At 39.3% G+C, this 12,745-nt stretch overlaps 1 protein-coding gene across 4 annotated transcripts in view; it reads right to left on the bottom strand.

Moving 5' to 3' along the window:
- Positions 1–12,522, bottom strand: part of LOC121465938 (pleckstrin homology domain interacting protein) — a 120,096-nt gene extending 107,574 nt beyond the window's left edge. For 3 of the 4 annotated variants that reach the window (XM_041679362.1, XM_041679363.1, XM_041679360.1), the window contains exons 1-4: positions 12,333–12,521; positions 12,169–12,227; positions 12,005–12,034; positions 11,755–11,814 (exon numbers count right to left, since the gene is read on the bottom strand). In XM_041679362.1, coding sequence (XP_041535296.1) covers positions 11,755–11,814; positions 12,005–12,034; positions 12,169–12,227; positions 12,333–12,372 — 189 coding nt within the window. In that variant the 5' untranslated portion in view covers positions 12,373–12,521. Of the gene's footprint in view, positions 1–11,754; positions 11,815–12,004; positions 12,035–12,168; positions 12,228–12,332 lie in introns of all 4 variants that reach the window. The other variant, XM_041679361.1, reaches the window with a different exon arrangement.
- Between the last annotated feature and the right edge of the window lie 223 nt (positions 12,523–12,745).

Raw genomic sequence — 12,745 nt, 5'->3', positions numbered from 1 at the left:
ACCACTCAATTTTTTTTCAGTCTTCTTACTTTACCAAGATGGAGTTCATAACGGTCTTGTTTTACAATCTGCAGGAAGAATACATTTCATATAGTAAGACTGGTAACCTTTTCTACAGATCTGTACCTTTTAGTAAAATATTATGAATACACTTTAACTAAAGCTTTCTTTGATAATGCAGATTATTTCAATTTTTCAAACTCAAATTTCACTTTCAAGTTAGAAGAGACATTTAGTTCTTAAACGCTATGCTTTCTCCAGTTTTTGATTTTTTTTTTTTGAGACAGGGTTTCTCTGTAGCTTTTGGTTCCTGTCCTGGAACTCGCTCTTGTAGACCAGGCTGGCGTCCAACTCACAGAGATCCGCCTGCCTCTGCCTCCAGAGTGCTGGGATTAAAGGCGTGCACCAACACCGTCCGGCCCAGTTTTTGACCTATTAAATATAGAAACTGACATGTCTACTAGAAATCTTTACCCACCCACTTCCAAACCTCATTCTCTCATATCTAAAATTCACGTCCTTCCATAAGCTGTTCATACTACCTTAGTCCCTTCCTTCTGCACACCTTTTGTTCTCCTTTCAAGTTTCCCTTAATCACCCTTACGTTGCACTGTTATGTACTTTAATTTTTTGTTGCAGAATATTTTAAGGTATGTTACCTTTGTTTATGCTCTGGAACATTTGTTTAATGATGTAAGGACGTGTTTGATTAAAAGTCACCTGTGATCAGGAGGCTGAGTCAGCAACTAGCTGAAAGGAAAGTAGTAGTGAGAGCCAGGTGGAGAAGGGTTTATAAGGAGGGATACAGGAGCAGGAAAACTTCATGGGAGATACCATAAGGTGAGTTGCTTGCTATTCAGCCTCTAGGGAGAGATTCAACCTTTGAATCTCAAATTCTTTAGAGCAACAGAGATTTAGATCTGTTCCATTGGTAGCTTTAAAAGAATTGGGGCTTGGAGAACCCACTCTTGCAGCCCAACCGCGGCTGGGAGCAGGAGAGTTGCACTTGCTGACTAGGATAGCTATAGTTTAAAAGGCAGCAACAATTAAAAAAGAGGACAACAATTCTTTATAAGTCTTGATACTTTAAACCTCAGTCGGAATCTAATGGTAATTATAATCCTCATCAGAAATTCATTCTATGCCTCTCTAGGAGGAATTTCTAAAGGTCTCATGCTTATTGCATCACCAATCAACTTACTTGTCTGTGTCCTGTGTAAGACCCAGGATTAGACCGGTTTACTTGGGACCTAACGAACTTCTGAGGGTTAATAAATGATTATTTAGGTAAACAAACAAGTTAACAAATAAAGAAATGCTGACCTCGCCACTACCCAATACTGAAAACATTTTATTAGCACTTATTCTAGCACATCAAAATAGAGAAAAAAAAATGTTTTGCTTTATTCTAGTGGTTTCAAACATTTTTCAAAGCCATAGAAAATTCCCCAAATGAAATTCTAAATTAAACCGGAAAGTACAGGTTTAAATTGTTCTAACATAAGTGTTAAACATTAAAGTGTGCTAACATAAGTAGCCCCAAGGAATACATACTTGAGCATTCTGGTGTCACTATTTCTCTTCAGCAGTCTATAAGGTATCACCAAAGGTGTGGGGGGGGGGGTGGGTGAAAGAGACTAACAATAAGCTCCTCTGAGTCCTTTTCCATACCTCCTTTCATCTATTTAGGGGGGGAGCTATTCCCCCCCCATCAAATCCCTAAAGCTACAACTTAACCTACTGTTTCTTAGATTAATTGTTCCTCTTAATATGTAACATCTAAATTCTCTATCTATGCTATGAATCCTAACTTGACTTCAAAGAAACCCAAACCATAAGCTAGTCCTCCTTAGTCTGAAGTTCTCAATCACCTCCTTCCTATTCATGCCTACATTTAAATATCCTCAAGTTTCTTCACAAAACCCCCAAATCCTGCCTAACCTGTTCTCCATCCCCTTTTCAGCTTTAATCATCCAGATGCATTTCTAGTGTTTGCCTCATCAGATATGTTCTTTTTATTTTTGATAGTTCATTATTAGTCTCATTTCTTCTCTCACTCGCTTGCCTCAGTCAACAGCTTTCATTTGCATAAATTAAAACAAAAAGCATCCAAGAATAAATGCTCAAGGACTAGTGGGTGGTGCAATCTCCCAAAATTATCTACTATATGATTCAAGTTCTATCACTTTTTGAGATACTATTTTAGAAATGAAAAGCAGGTAAAGCATTGTTAAAGGTTAGAGACATTAAGACAGAGTGAAAGTAGTTATAACAGGACAATGTAAGAGGTCCCTGTACTTGTTGGCTATGGTCTTGAATAAATTAAACCACATGTAATGTCCTTAGCATTGCACCTGGTGTAAGAATCAACTGTTACTTTATATCCCAAGTTACACATTACATATTGACTCATTAATATATTGTGGAATAAATATAATAAAAATAATAATCACACTGAATGTAACATGCCCCCCACACATACACAAATAAGCAAGTGAGGGGGAAACTGGGATCTAAATCATGATAATGACTGTATCAAAGTCATTAACATCACCATGATTTCACAAAATATTCTCACTGGACCTAAGTGCATATAGGCTCCCAAGTACTTTAATACAAAATTCTATTAAAAAGTAATGTTGACAGTAGAATCCCAAGTTTATTTTTAAAATAAATACAAAACACCAGAAAAACAAAAGCATCATTGAAGTTCACCTTAACTACTGATTTTTTTTTTTTAAATAAATCTGTATCTTAATGTCTCTTCCATCATCTAGCCTTAATTTTCAAGCTATTCTCTGGCTTTGCTCTATCTGTGGATCCATTCCTTCTTACAGGTTCATCCTCTTCTACCTGGCCACAAAGTGGTGTTCCTTGAGATCCTAGTTGTCAGAGCCCAAACCCATACATGTTTTCCTCACACTACATATTCTCTTTGGGAAACTATTATGCTAATTCCCAAACTTACATCTATTCTTAGCCTTGGTCATTCAACTTTCTCAGGACGCCAGGAATCCTAGGAGTCTCCTTTTTTAGAACTCATGTGGAAAACAGCAACCATGGACCCTCCACACAAAATGCTCCAAAACAGGGACTGTCAACACCAATCAGGTACTTGGCTTTAAAATCCAGAAGCACTTTACTGACCCTTTTCCCCAAAGAATGATCCATAGGTCTATAGCAATGTTTTTCACATCAGAGTAAAAACTTCTCTATAAAACAATACAGCTCTTCTCATTTCTTTTCCACTTTGGTCAAAATTACATGTTTATCACTTCTTTCTCAGATCATACATAAGAAATATTTCTAGAATTATTAACTGCAATTTGAATGGTATAATCATCTGAGAATGTGAATTGCAGCATACCAGGAAAAAAGAGAAAAAAACTAAACTGGCTGGCTGGTTAATCTGCAACTTTGGATAAACCAACCTGTTTCTGGGTAGCATGCTATTCTGGTCAGTTTTCTGTCAACTGGACACAAGCTAATGTTTTGTGAGAGAGGTGACTCAGTTTTAAAAAAATGCACAGATTATCTATAGACAAGTCTGTGAAACATTTTCTTCACTGAAAATTGATATGGGAAGTCTCAAGACTCCTGGGCAGGTGTCCCGTATTGTAGAAGAAAGCAGACAAGGAGAATTAAACCAGTGTGCTGCTCTCTTGGCTTGCTTCTGTTCCTGCCTCATTTTAAGTTTTTGTCCTTACTTCTCTCAGTGAAGGACTGTAACATGAAGGGGTAAGATGAAATAACCCTTTCCTCCTCCAAGTAGCTTTTGGTCATGGTTTTTACCACAGCAAAAGCAAAGTAAACTAAGTTCAGCAATTATCAGAAGGTAGTGTAATCAGGAGCTGGAGAGATGATGGCTCAGCGATTAAGAATGCTAGCTGCTCTTCCAATGGTCCTGAGTTCAATTCCCGGCAACCAAATGGTGTTTCACAACTGTCTATAATAGGAACTGATGCCTTCTTCTAGCATTCAGGTATACGTGCAGAGTACTCATTCATAAAATATTCCTTCTTCTAGCATTCAGGTATACGTGCAGAGTACTCATTGATAAAATATTTAAGTTTTTTTAAGGAAAAAAAGGTATCATCAGAAGGATGTTCCTATAAGGAAACTGAAAACCAATGATTTCCACTAGACATACTATGATTAAGTACTTCTCTTATTCAGCTGGACAGTGGTGAGGTACAACTTTTAACCCTGCACTTGGGAAGCAGACAAAGGCAGTTACGAGACCAGCCTGGTCTTCACAGCAAGATCCAAGACAACCAGGGTTATACAGAGAAACCCTGTCTCAACATACCAAAAGAACTTATTATTCAACTTTTAAAAGAAAAAGATATCTCATGTCAAAGCAGCCAGTCATTAGACTTACAAAGTGAATGGAGAAAGCACTGTTAAATCTAAGTGTCCTCATCACCACAAAGAAGGCATCACTAACTTATTATTTGAACCATCTGATGCCCTTAGCACTACACAGTAAAGAGTCTACTGTTACTCCAAGCGTATATTACATAGTGACCCATATATTGGGAAGAAATATTACCTAATCCAGGAAACTGTTTGGGATAGCTTTATTTTTTTAAACTTTTATACAAGTATATAATACACATTGGGTATATTTCTCCCCAGGCCCCTACCTGACATTCTCTCATCCAGACTCCTTTTAGTCCCCTTTGTCCCCCTTGTCAGTTTCACTTCTGGATTACATATACACATGAATTACATACCAATATAAAATCCAGTGAACTTTCAGAATGAAGTTAACTCAATAGTCATTTCAATTACTTGGTTTTCCTATGTTGACCTAAAAATGTCCTTTCCTTTAGCAAATTGATATTTATGAAAATGATGATCAATGTTCAGCATTAATATGTTTTAATTAAAATACTTCATATTCACTCTTTCCATGTGATTAGGTCAAAAATCTTTGTCAGATCAAAAGGGCTGGCTACTTCTGCTCTCTGTATTTTGCATTATAAAAGACCAGTTGAGTAGAATACAACTCTCATTTTTCTAACTATTCTAGTACTTTAAAAATTACAAAAAACATATTCACTGTTTATAAGCCTTTTCATAAAAACTACATAATTTTAAAACTAAAAGTCTCAAAACTTCCAAATTTATAAGCTGTTATGATTTTTGAAGTATGAGTTAAATTTTATTTATCATTTTTAAAGCTAGGATACATTTTCTAAGTAACTTTTTACTATCTTCTCCACAAAAAAACATCTTGGTGCCAACTATTTTTCAAAACTTAATCTTTTTTTTTTTGTAAAGACTAAAAGATTTACTAACAAATGTAGAAAACTCTACCTATAAGGTAAATTTGTCCAAGAATTTATCTTCAGAAAATAGGAGACAAACTAATCAGGTCCGGGTCTCCAGATTCCAACAATTTATAGTATTGTTTCCTTCTCAAAACTTTAGTTTTCCCCAGTAATCACACAAGCTTAAGCATTAAAAATTTAATAGAATCTATAAATCAAATTTTCTAAGTTAGGTTAACTAATTTGAGAATTCTTAAATTTTCATCACTTCCTTATAAGATGCTTAACAACACAGAACCTTGCCAACATCAAAATTAATCTGGGAAGTTTACTTACTAAGTATTTGGAAACAAACATAGCATAAATGCCTGTCTTCAAGAATTCAATCAAAAGAACACATTTAGATAATTCAGTTATCTTATCAATACAGTACCTGTCAGTTAAAGAAAATGACAACACAAATATCTTCAACTTTATTCATATAAACTCTGACTGTTCTGCTTGGAAAAAAAAAAAAAAAAAAAAAAAAAAAAAAAAAAAAAACCTCTTCAGATTTCTCCATACAGCAAAGCAGGAGTGCTCAATTCAGAGCAACACCTTGAGTTTTTAAAATTAAATATTTGCTATGTACAATAAATTCTCTCAAACATATTAATATTAGAGTACAATTTAAAACTCAAATTTATGAATCTGATAAAGATACCCCCTCATGAAAAGGGGGAAAATCCTTAAACTGCTATTATTAAAAGTGTCAATGTAATAATACTAACAAACAGGCAGTTTCATTTTTAGCTGTTTCAGCTTTCAGTACTCAAGATAACTAAAGCACCTGACATGTAGAGATAGATGGAAGTTTCAGACAAGTGCTTCATCAAGTTGCCTACAAACTAGTGTTTCTGCACTCCAAAAGTAAACCAGAGTCAACCAATCCCGCTCACAGGAGTTACTTTGTGCATTGTTGCACTATACCCTTTCCTAAGTCATATACATGCTCTCCATTCATGACAGAAACCCAGGACGTCATACCAACTGTGGCAGAACCAATGCATTCTTTGGTACTGCCTCTATAACATGCTACCATCACCTGTAATGCCATGAATAACTGATACAATAAATCCCATTACAGTTTCTACACCACCACACAGTTCTACAGCCTTTACATTGTCACTGTGGCTGCCAAGAGCAAACCAAACCCTACACCCATTACTACTCCCAGCCTTTTAAGGTGGATTTGTCATTATTAGGCCATTTTAGAGATTAGCAAATGGATGCATTTGATACTCCTCTGTCTCAGTTATATGAACAGTTAGGAAAGGAACAATTCCAATATTCCTCTATGTCCACCTCACTTGGCAATGTATTAAGAATCTAATATGGATTCATTTAATTTAAAAATTTATAGGGCTTGGGGATAAAGTTGATTAATTGCTTGGGTTTGGTGCAGAGAACCCTTGTTAAAAAAATATTAGGTAACCACACTTGTAATTAATTCTAGCTCTGAAAAGACAAACAGGTAGATGGATCCCTGGTACATGCTAGACAGCCTGAGGACCACCATGTCAAGGTAGTCCTGACATTCACAATCACACATGCATAAAAACCCACACTCAACAAGTACACACATAAATTTTATAAATGAATCCAATTCTTTTAAAAATGATACCAAGTACCAAGAGAATAACTGTATACATAAAAAAAGATGAAGTTTTGGTCCTTCATCACATACTATTTTCCTTTTTTACCTAACACATTTCATCCCTAATTATAACAGTAAATCATTTTAAAAGTCCAATTTCATGAACTATCAAGCTAAGCTTATTATTTAATTCAAACTCTTAAAAGGGGGCAACTAAAATTCATTATGCACATGTATGAAAACTGTCAAAGAATTTAAAAATGAAGGGAAAAACCCACGAAAGCCTTGTAATGCTACCAACACATATGTACCTCTTCATATGCTCTCTTTCAACCTGGAAAAGATTTATACAAATCTCAAAGTATCTTAATACAGACCAGAAATTTCTAGTTTAACACTCGACTATGCTAGCACTTTCTTTAAGCTAACCTCTAAGTTTAATTCCACGATACTCACTTTAATCAGCATACTCTAAGTACTGTATACTTAAGACATATACTTAAGTAAATTCTATTCAGGACCCTCTATTCATCTCTAAATCTGAAGCTACCAATAACTTACTTAAAAAGTGAAAAAACACAGTAGTTACATAGTAATAAAGAGGTGGTTTACAATTCAGCTACTATCTCAGAAATCTTCATCTTTACAAGAAGAAATGGTATTATAATAACTCAGTCGTCAACCTGACACACCTGGGAAGAGGAACGGCTTTCATCAAAGCATCCTGAGACCATGTATTGATGAGGGTCTAGCTCACTGTAGGTAGGCCCAGCCTAAACTGTGTAAGAAAAGTCGCTAAGCAAACCAGGGAATAAGTCAATATGCAGCATCTTCCAAGGCCTCTTCTTTAGTTTCTGCCTCCAGGTCTTTGACATGAATTCCTCCAAGTTCCCTCAGGGATGGATAGTGACCTGGGAGTTCTAGGATGAAATAACCCTTTCCTCCCCACATTGCTTTTTTTTTCCTTGCAGAGTTTTATCACAGCAACAGAACCCAAAGTAGGATGACCACCAAAGAATAGTACTATGGAAAGCATTTATTCAGTTTCCAAACCGGCATCATTTCTATAGGTTAATTTTTTCATTATAAAAAACTAAACTCCAAACATAAATGCTAAGAACTTAAAAACAATGTACTGCTATTTCTAACTCAAAACTTAGTTTTAGTTACTTTTCAGTCCATGCTTTCATATATGGTTACAAATAACCAAGGCGAGAGAAATTAGTTTTCCCATATCACCAGGTTTCAGACAACAAACCATATCTCCTAACTTCTAATCTTCCACCTTGAGAAAAAGATACCTAGTAAGATGCAATCAGTTTAAGGAAAGAAAGTGATTATTTTTTTAAAGCAAAAAAATTACATCATTTTATTAAATTAGCAAAACTTTAACTCAACTGAAAAAAGAAGTAACTTTAAGAAGTAATGTAATCAAAGCATCCCAAGTCTAGTGAAAATACTTTAATAATCTACGTTAATATCTGATAAAAGAGCAATCATGACTAATTAAGGAGGCAATGGGGAAGCAAAACTAAAGAACCAACAAATTCAAATACTGAGTTAGGAAATGAGCCTATAACCCCAACACTTGGGAAGCTGACGCAGGCCAACCTGAGGTAAGTGAAATCCCATAGTAAAAAGCTGAGAACACTGTCCAAAACATAGACCTCTTACTCTACAAAATGTGAACGGACTGAAGATGTAGCTAGCTCAATCTGTGAAGTGCTCAGCAAACATGCACAAAGCTCCTTGGTTCATTTCCTTGCACTGCATAAACCACTCTATAATCCCAGCATTCTGGGAGTGCAAGCAGAAACATCAGAAAAATCAAGGTCAACCTCAGTTACAACAGGGAGAGTTAGTTCAAGGCCAGCCTATCTTAAAAAATAAATACTTTTTTGTCTTAATACTTGGCTTCATTTAAAAGAATTCTGATGAATACTTGAAAAATGTCCTTTACCTTAAAAAAAAATTATAGGTTAAAAAATATAAACTCTGAATAAACTTAAATCAGACCTCAAAACAATTTTAATATCCTATCAAATTCCATTCACTTTTAAAATATTTTAAGTGTTCAACCAGATAATAATCTATCACATTCTTTTAACAGCAAAGACAAAATTCTCAGTTCTTGAGAATTGCCTTTTTCAATCATATATACATATACACACATACATGTATGAATTTTACTTTTTTAACTTATAAAACTGCACTAAACACTTCATTTTCTTCTGGATCAAAGCTGATTCCAATGTAATTCCAATCAATGTATTCCAAGTAATGCTGATCAATACTTATTTTCAAACTCAAGTACAAACGTACATCTTTTTCCTAAAGACTGTCTAGAAAATTCCAATTTCACATGAATTTTTCCACTTAAAATACTGCTCAGCTCATCGGTTAATACATCAACAAACCATTTCCATGTACAAGTATAAACTATTGAAACTACATTTTCACACACCAGATAATTTTAAGGCAATTTTTGTTAGTTCAATTTGATGCATACAAAAAGTAAAACTTTAGGTTATAAATTATGAAATTAAGATAAAATATGCAAGAGACTTTGCATGTGTTTATTAAAACAGAAAATTTCCTGATCTACTAATGTGCTCAGAAACCTGGCAACCAAAATATTCTTAAGGCTAATTTAAACTGCAATTCCAGTGAGATGAACACAGCCATATTCTCACACATCTCAGCAATGGGACTGATGGATACACAAGTACTTTAAAGGGTACCTTGCACTCAGCAGTTTTATGCTGAGTAAATAAAAGAGAACAAGAATCAACTCCAAGTTCCAGTTAAGAGTTTTTACCTGTCTTTAGAGTGAAGCCATGGTGATTGTTGAGATAAAAAACTCTTCAGCAAGAAAAACCACCTTCGTACAAAGCATGTGGCTTTTCATAAATAACACACTAACAAAAGACAATTTAAGAAACCTGAAAAACTATGAATATTTCATTTTACTATTTGAGCCGATGAGAACCCTCTCTAAAATTAAATTAGGTCTAAATCTAAATCTGCATTGGTGTTTTCACCAGAAAAACAAAATGATATTCCCATACCGATTAGCCACTCCCATTATTCAGTCAAACACTATTAGTAGCTTTGGTCAAAAATCTAAGACACTTAAAATTAAAAGGACAGCAATTTGTAGTGACTTGGAATTTGTGGGCTTTTTAAAAGAAAGAAAAAAACGAGTTTGGTAAAACACATCGTATCTTTTTGACAGTATTTTTAGAGTTGATTTTTCTTAAACAGCAAGGAAGACATGGAAATATACTGAAGATTTTTGTCAAAAAAAGTATTTAACTTAAAATATTGCAAGTAGTAAACCTTGGAGTTTACTTCAAATACCAATCACTTTAGGATTGGCCCAAGTATTGACTGAACTACCCTAAATCGCTGCTTGAACTTTAGGCATGGACACAAAACAGTCTCCCCTCGGTTTTCTTAAGCCTAAACAATCCCGCAGTCATCAATGGTTTATATTAAATCATAATACATGCAAACAAAAGCTATGCGAATCCTATTCAAAACCACACAAAAGCTACGAGAATCAGGTTATGCCATCACCTCACCTAAGACAGTCATTCTCAACTACTAAAAAACTGCCTACTCACGACAGCCCTGACAACACAAGTGACCGCAACTACCTCGAGCAGACACAGGCGGCTCAGAACATTTTCTCAACGTATCGTCTAAATTTCAGCTGCTCGATGGCCCCTGTTATAATTGACTATTCAACACGTTAGTACAAACGACGTCAATCAGTGTACACAGAGGATGCTGCGGAAACCACAGCTCCTTTAAAGTAAACTAGCACCAAGACTTTCCTTTCCATTCACAATACTCAAGAGATAGCTCCATTTTGTGGGGGCAATTTTTTTTTTACAATTATTGCCTTGCAAAACCCACCAACTATTTTAAAAAGTAATTTTTCAAGGAATTAAAACATCTCAATATAAACAAAAAAATGAAGACCCAAGGTCCAGCCCACGGCAACTTATGTAGATAAAAATCAAACTCTTCAATGCCCTCCATTACTGAGTTTTTAATAAAAGAAGGGAATATACCCCAAGAATCAGCAAAATTAGAAAACGCATTTTAAAACTTCTAAATTTATACTTCGGCAGCTATGGTTTTGTAAATGCAAAATATGCCGCCGGGAAGGTAAGACCAAGTATCTTATCTGAACGCCTCCAACCGAAAAAAAAAAGAAGATAAAAATAAATAAAATCTACGTCTAGATCTACGAAAAGCAAAAGGAAGAGGAGAAGGAGGAAAGAAAAAGGGAAAAATCTTGCCAAGGTTCGTCCGTTGCCTGAATGGCCTCCTTGTGAAATGCTAATGCCACTTCGGAGCAGTTAGTCAGTCACTAGCTATTGTGTGGGTCTGGAGAAAGCTGAGCCGGCCGCGCGTGCAGAGCAAGCGAGGAGCTGGCGAGCGCGCTCTCCAGGCTTGCGCCGCTCCCGCTGCCGCCGCCGCCGCCGCCTCGCGCGCGCGCCCGCCCGCCCGCGCCCGCCCGCCCGCACGGACGCGCGCGCCGGCCCCTCCTCCTCCGGCCTTGCACTGCACAACACTCATGACGTATCTTTATTTCTAGCACATTAACAAAATATCACAAATAAATTGTCCACGGCCCCTGCGGCCCCGGGGCGTCCGCACCCCCAGCCGCCGCCCCCCGCAGCCCCCGCTCCTGCCTCCCAACCCTCCCCGTGGCCTTTGCAGCTTTCCCGTTCCGAGGCCAAGTTTTTGTCTCTGTAAAAAATTGCGGGAAATTCAATTTTTATTCGACTCGGGGAAAAGTTTCTTTGCTGTGAGCTGGGAATGTCTCACCAGATTCTGGTAGGTCCTGGGGTGCTCCTTCCCAGTCCAGTCGGTGCGCCGGGGCAGCAGCTGCGGGGACAGGACGCCCGGTGAGCGCGGCCCCCGGCCCGGCCCGCGCCGCTCCCCTCCCCAGCCCGGCCCGCGCCCCGCCGGGGACCCCCGCGCCCCGCGCCCCTCGCCCCGCTCGATGCCCGGGCTCGAGCAGCGGCCCGACCGAGGCCGTACGGCGGCGGGACGCACCGACCCGCCGCGCCCTTACCTCCTTCTCGGCCACTTCGCGGATCAGCACCTGCAACAACAAAGCGGGGACCGCTGAGCCCCGCGCCCCGGGCCGCGGCAACGCCGCCGCCGCCGCCCTCCCCCACGCCCGCGGGCGGCCACCGCGAGCGCCCGCCCGCCCGGCCCGCGACGCGCGCCGCCTACCTGAGCCGCCTGCTGACAGGGTCCATCTTCCAGGAACCGGGCGATGAGGAAGTAGAGCTCTGCGCGGGAGAGAGGGACGGGGAGACACGGGCTGAGCGGCCGCGGGGGGCGGGGGCCCGCGGGCGAGTCCGCCCGGCGCGGCGGCCCCGCAGCGCCCGACTTACCCGATCGCAGCTCCGAGAGGCCTTTCCTCTCACGAGACATGTTTGCGGGTCACTTCGGGGCCGCCGGCGGGACAGCCCGCCGCCGAGGGGAAGCGGGGACGGTGCCGCCGCCTGCCCTGTAGCTGTCAGTGTGTGCTCACGAGCCGAGCCTCGGCTCCACCATTCAAGCAACGGCGGCGGAGGCGGAGGAGGAGGAGGAGGAGGAAACAACAACTCTCAGGCAGCGGCCCGGGCTGCGGCCGCCTCCGCCGGGATCCCTCCGCCACAGAAAGGAGTCCGCGCCTTCGCGGCCCGCACTCGCCGCCCCCGCCCCCCGCGGGAAAAGGAGTGCCTCGGCCTAGGCCTAACGCCCGCGCTGACACCCCTCCGGGCGGCCCGGGCCGCGACTTATTTCTCTATTGGCAGCCCGAGAA

Source organism: Microtus oregoni, unplaced genomic scaffold (assembly GCF_018167655.1).
Source record: "Microtus oregoni isolate MIOR12 unplaced genomic scaffold, Mior012 000032F_ref0000030, whole genome shotgun sequence".
Lineage (NCBI taxonomy): Eukaryota > Metazoa > Chordata > Mammalia > Rodentia > Cricetidae > Microtus > Microtus oregoni.
The sequence above is the reverse complement of the archived record's forward strand: the minus strand, read 5'-3'. Positions and strand labels throughout refer to the sequence as shown.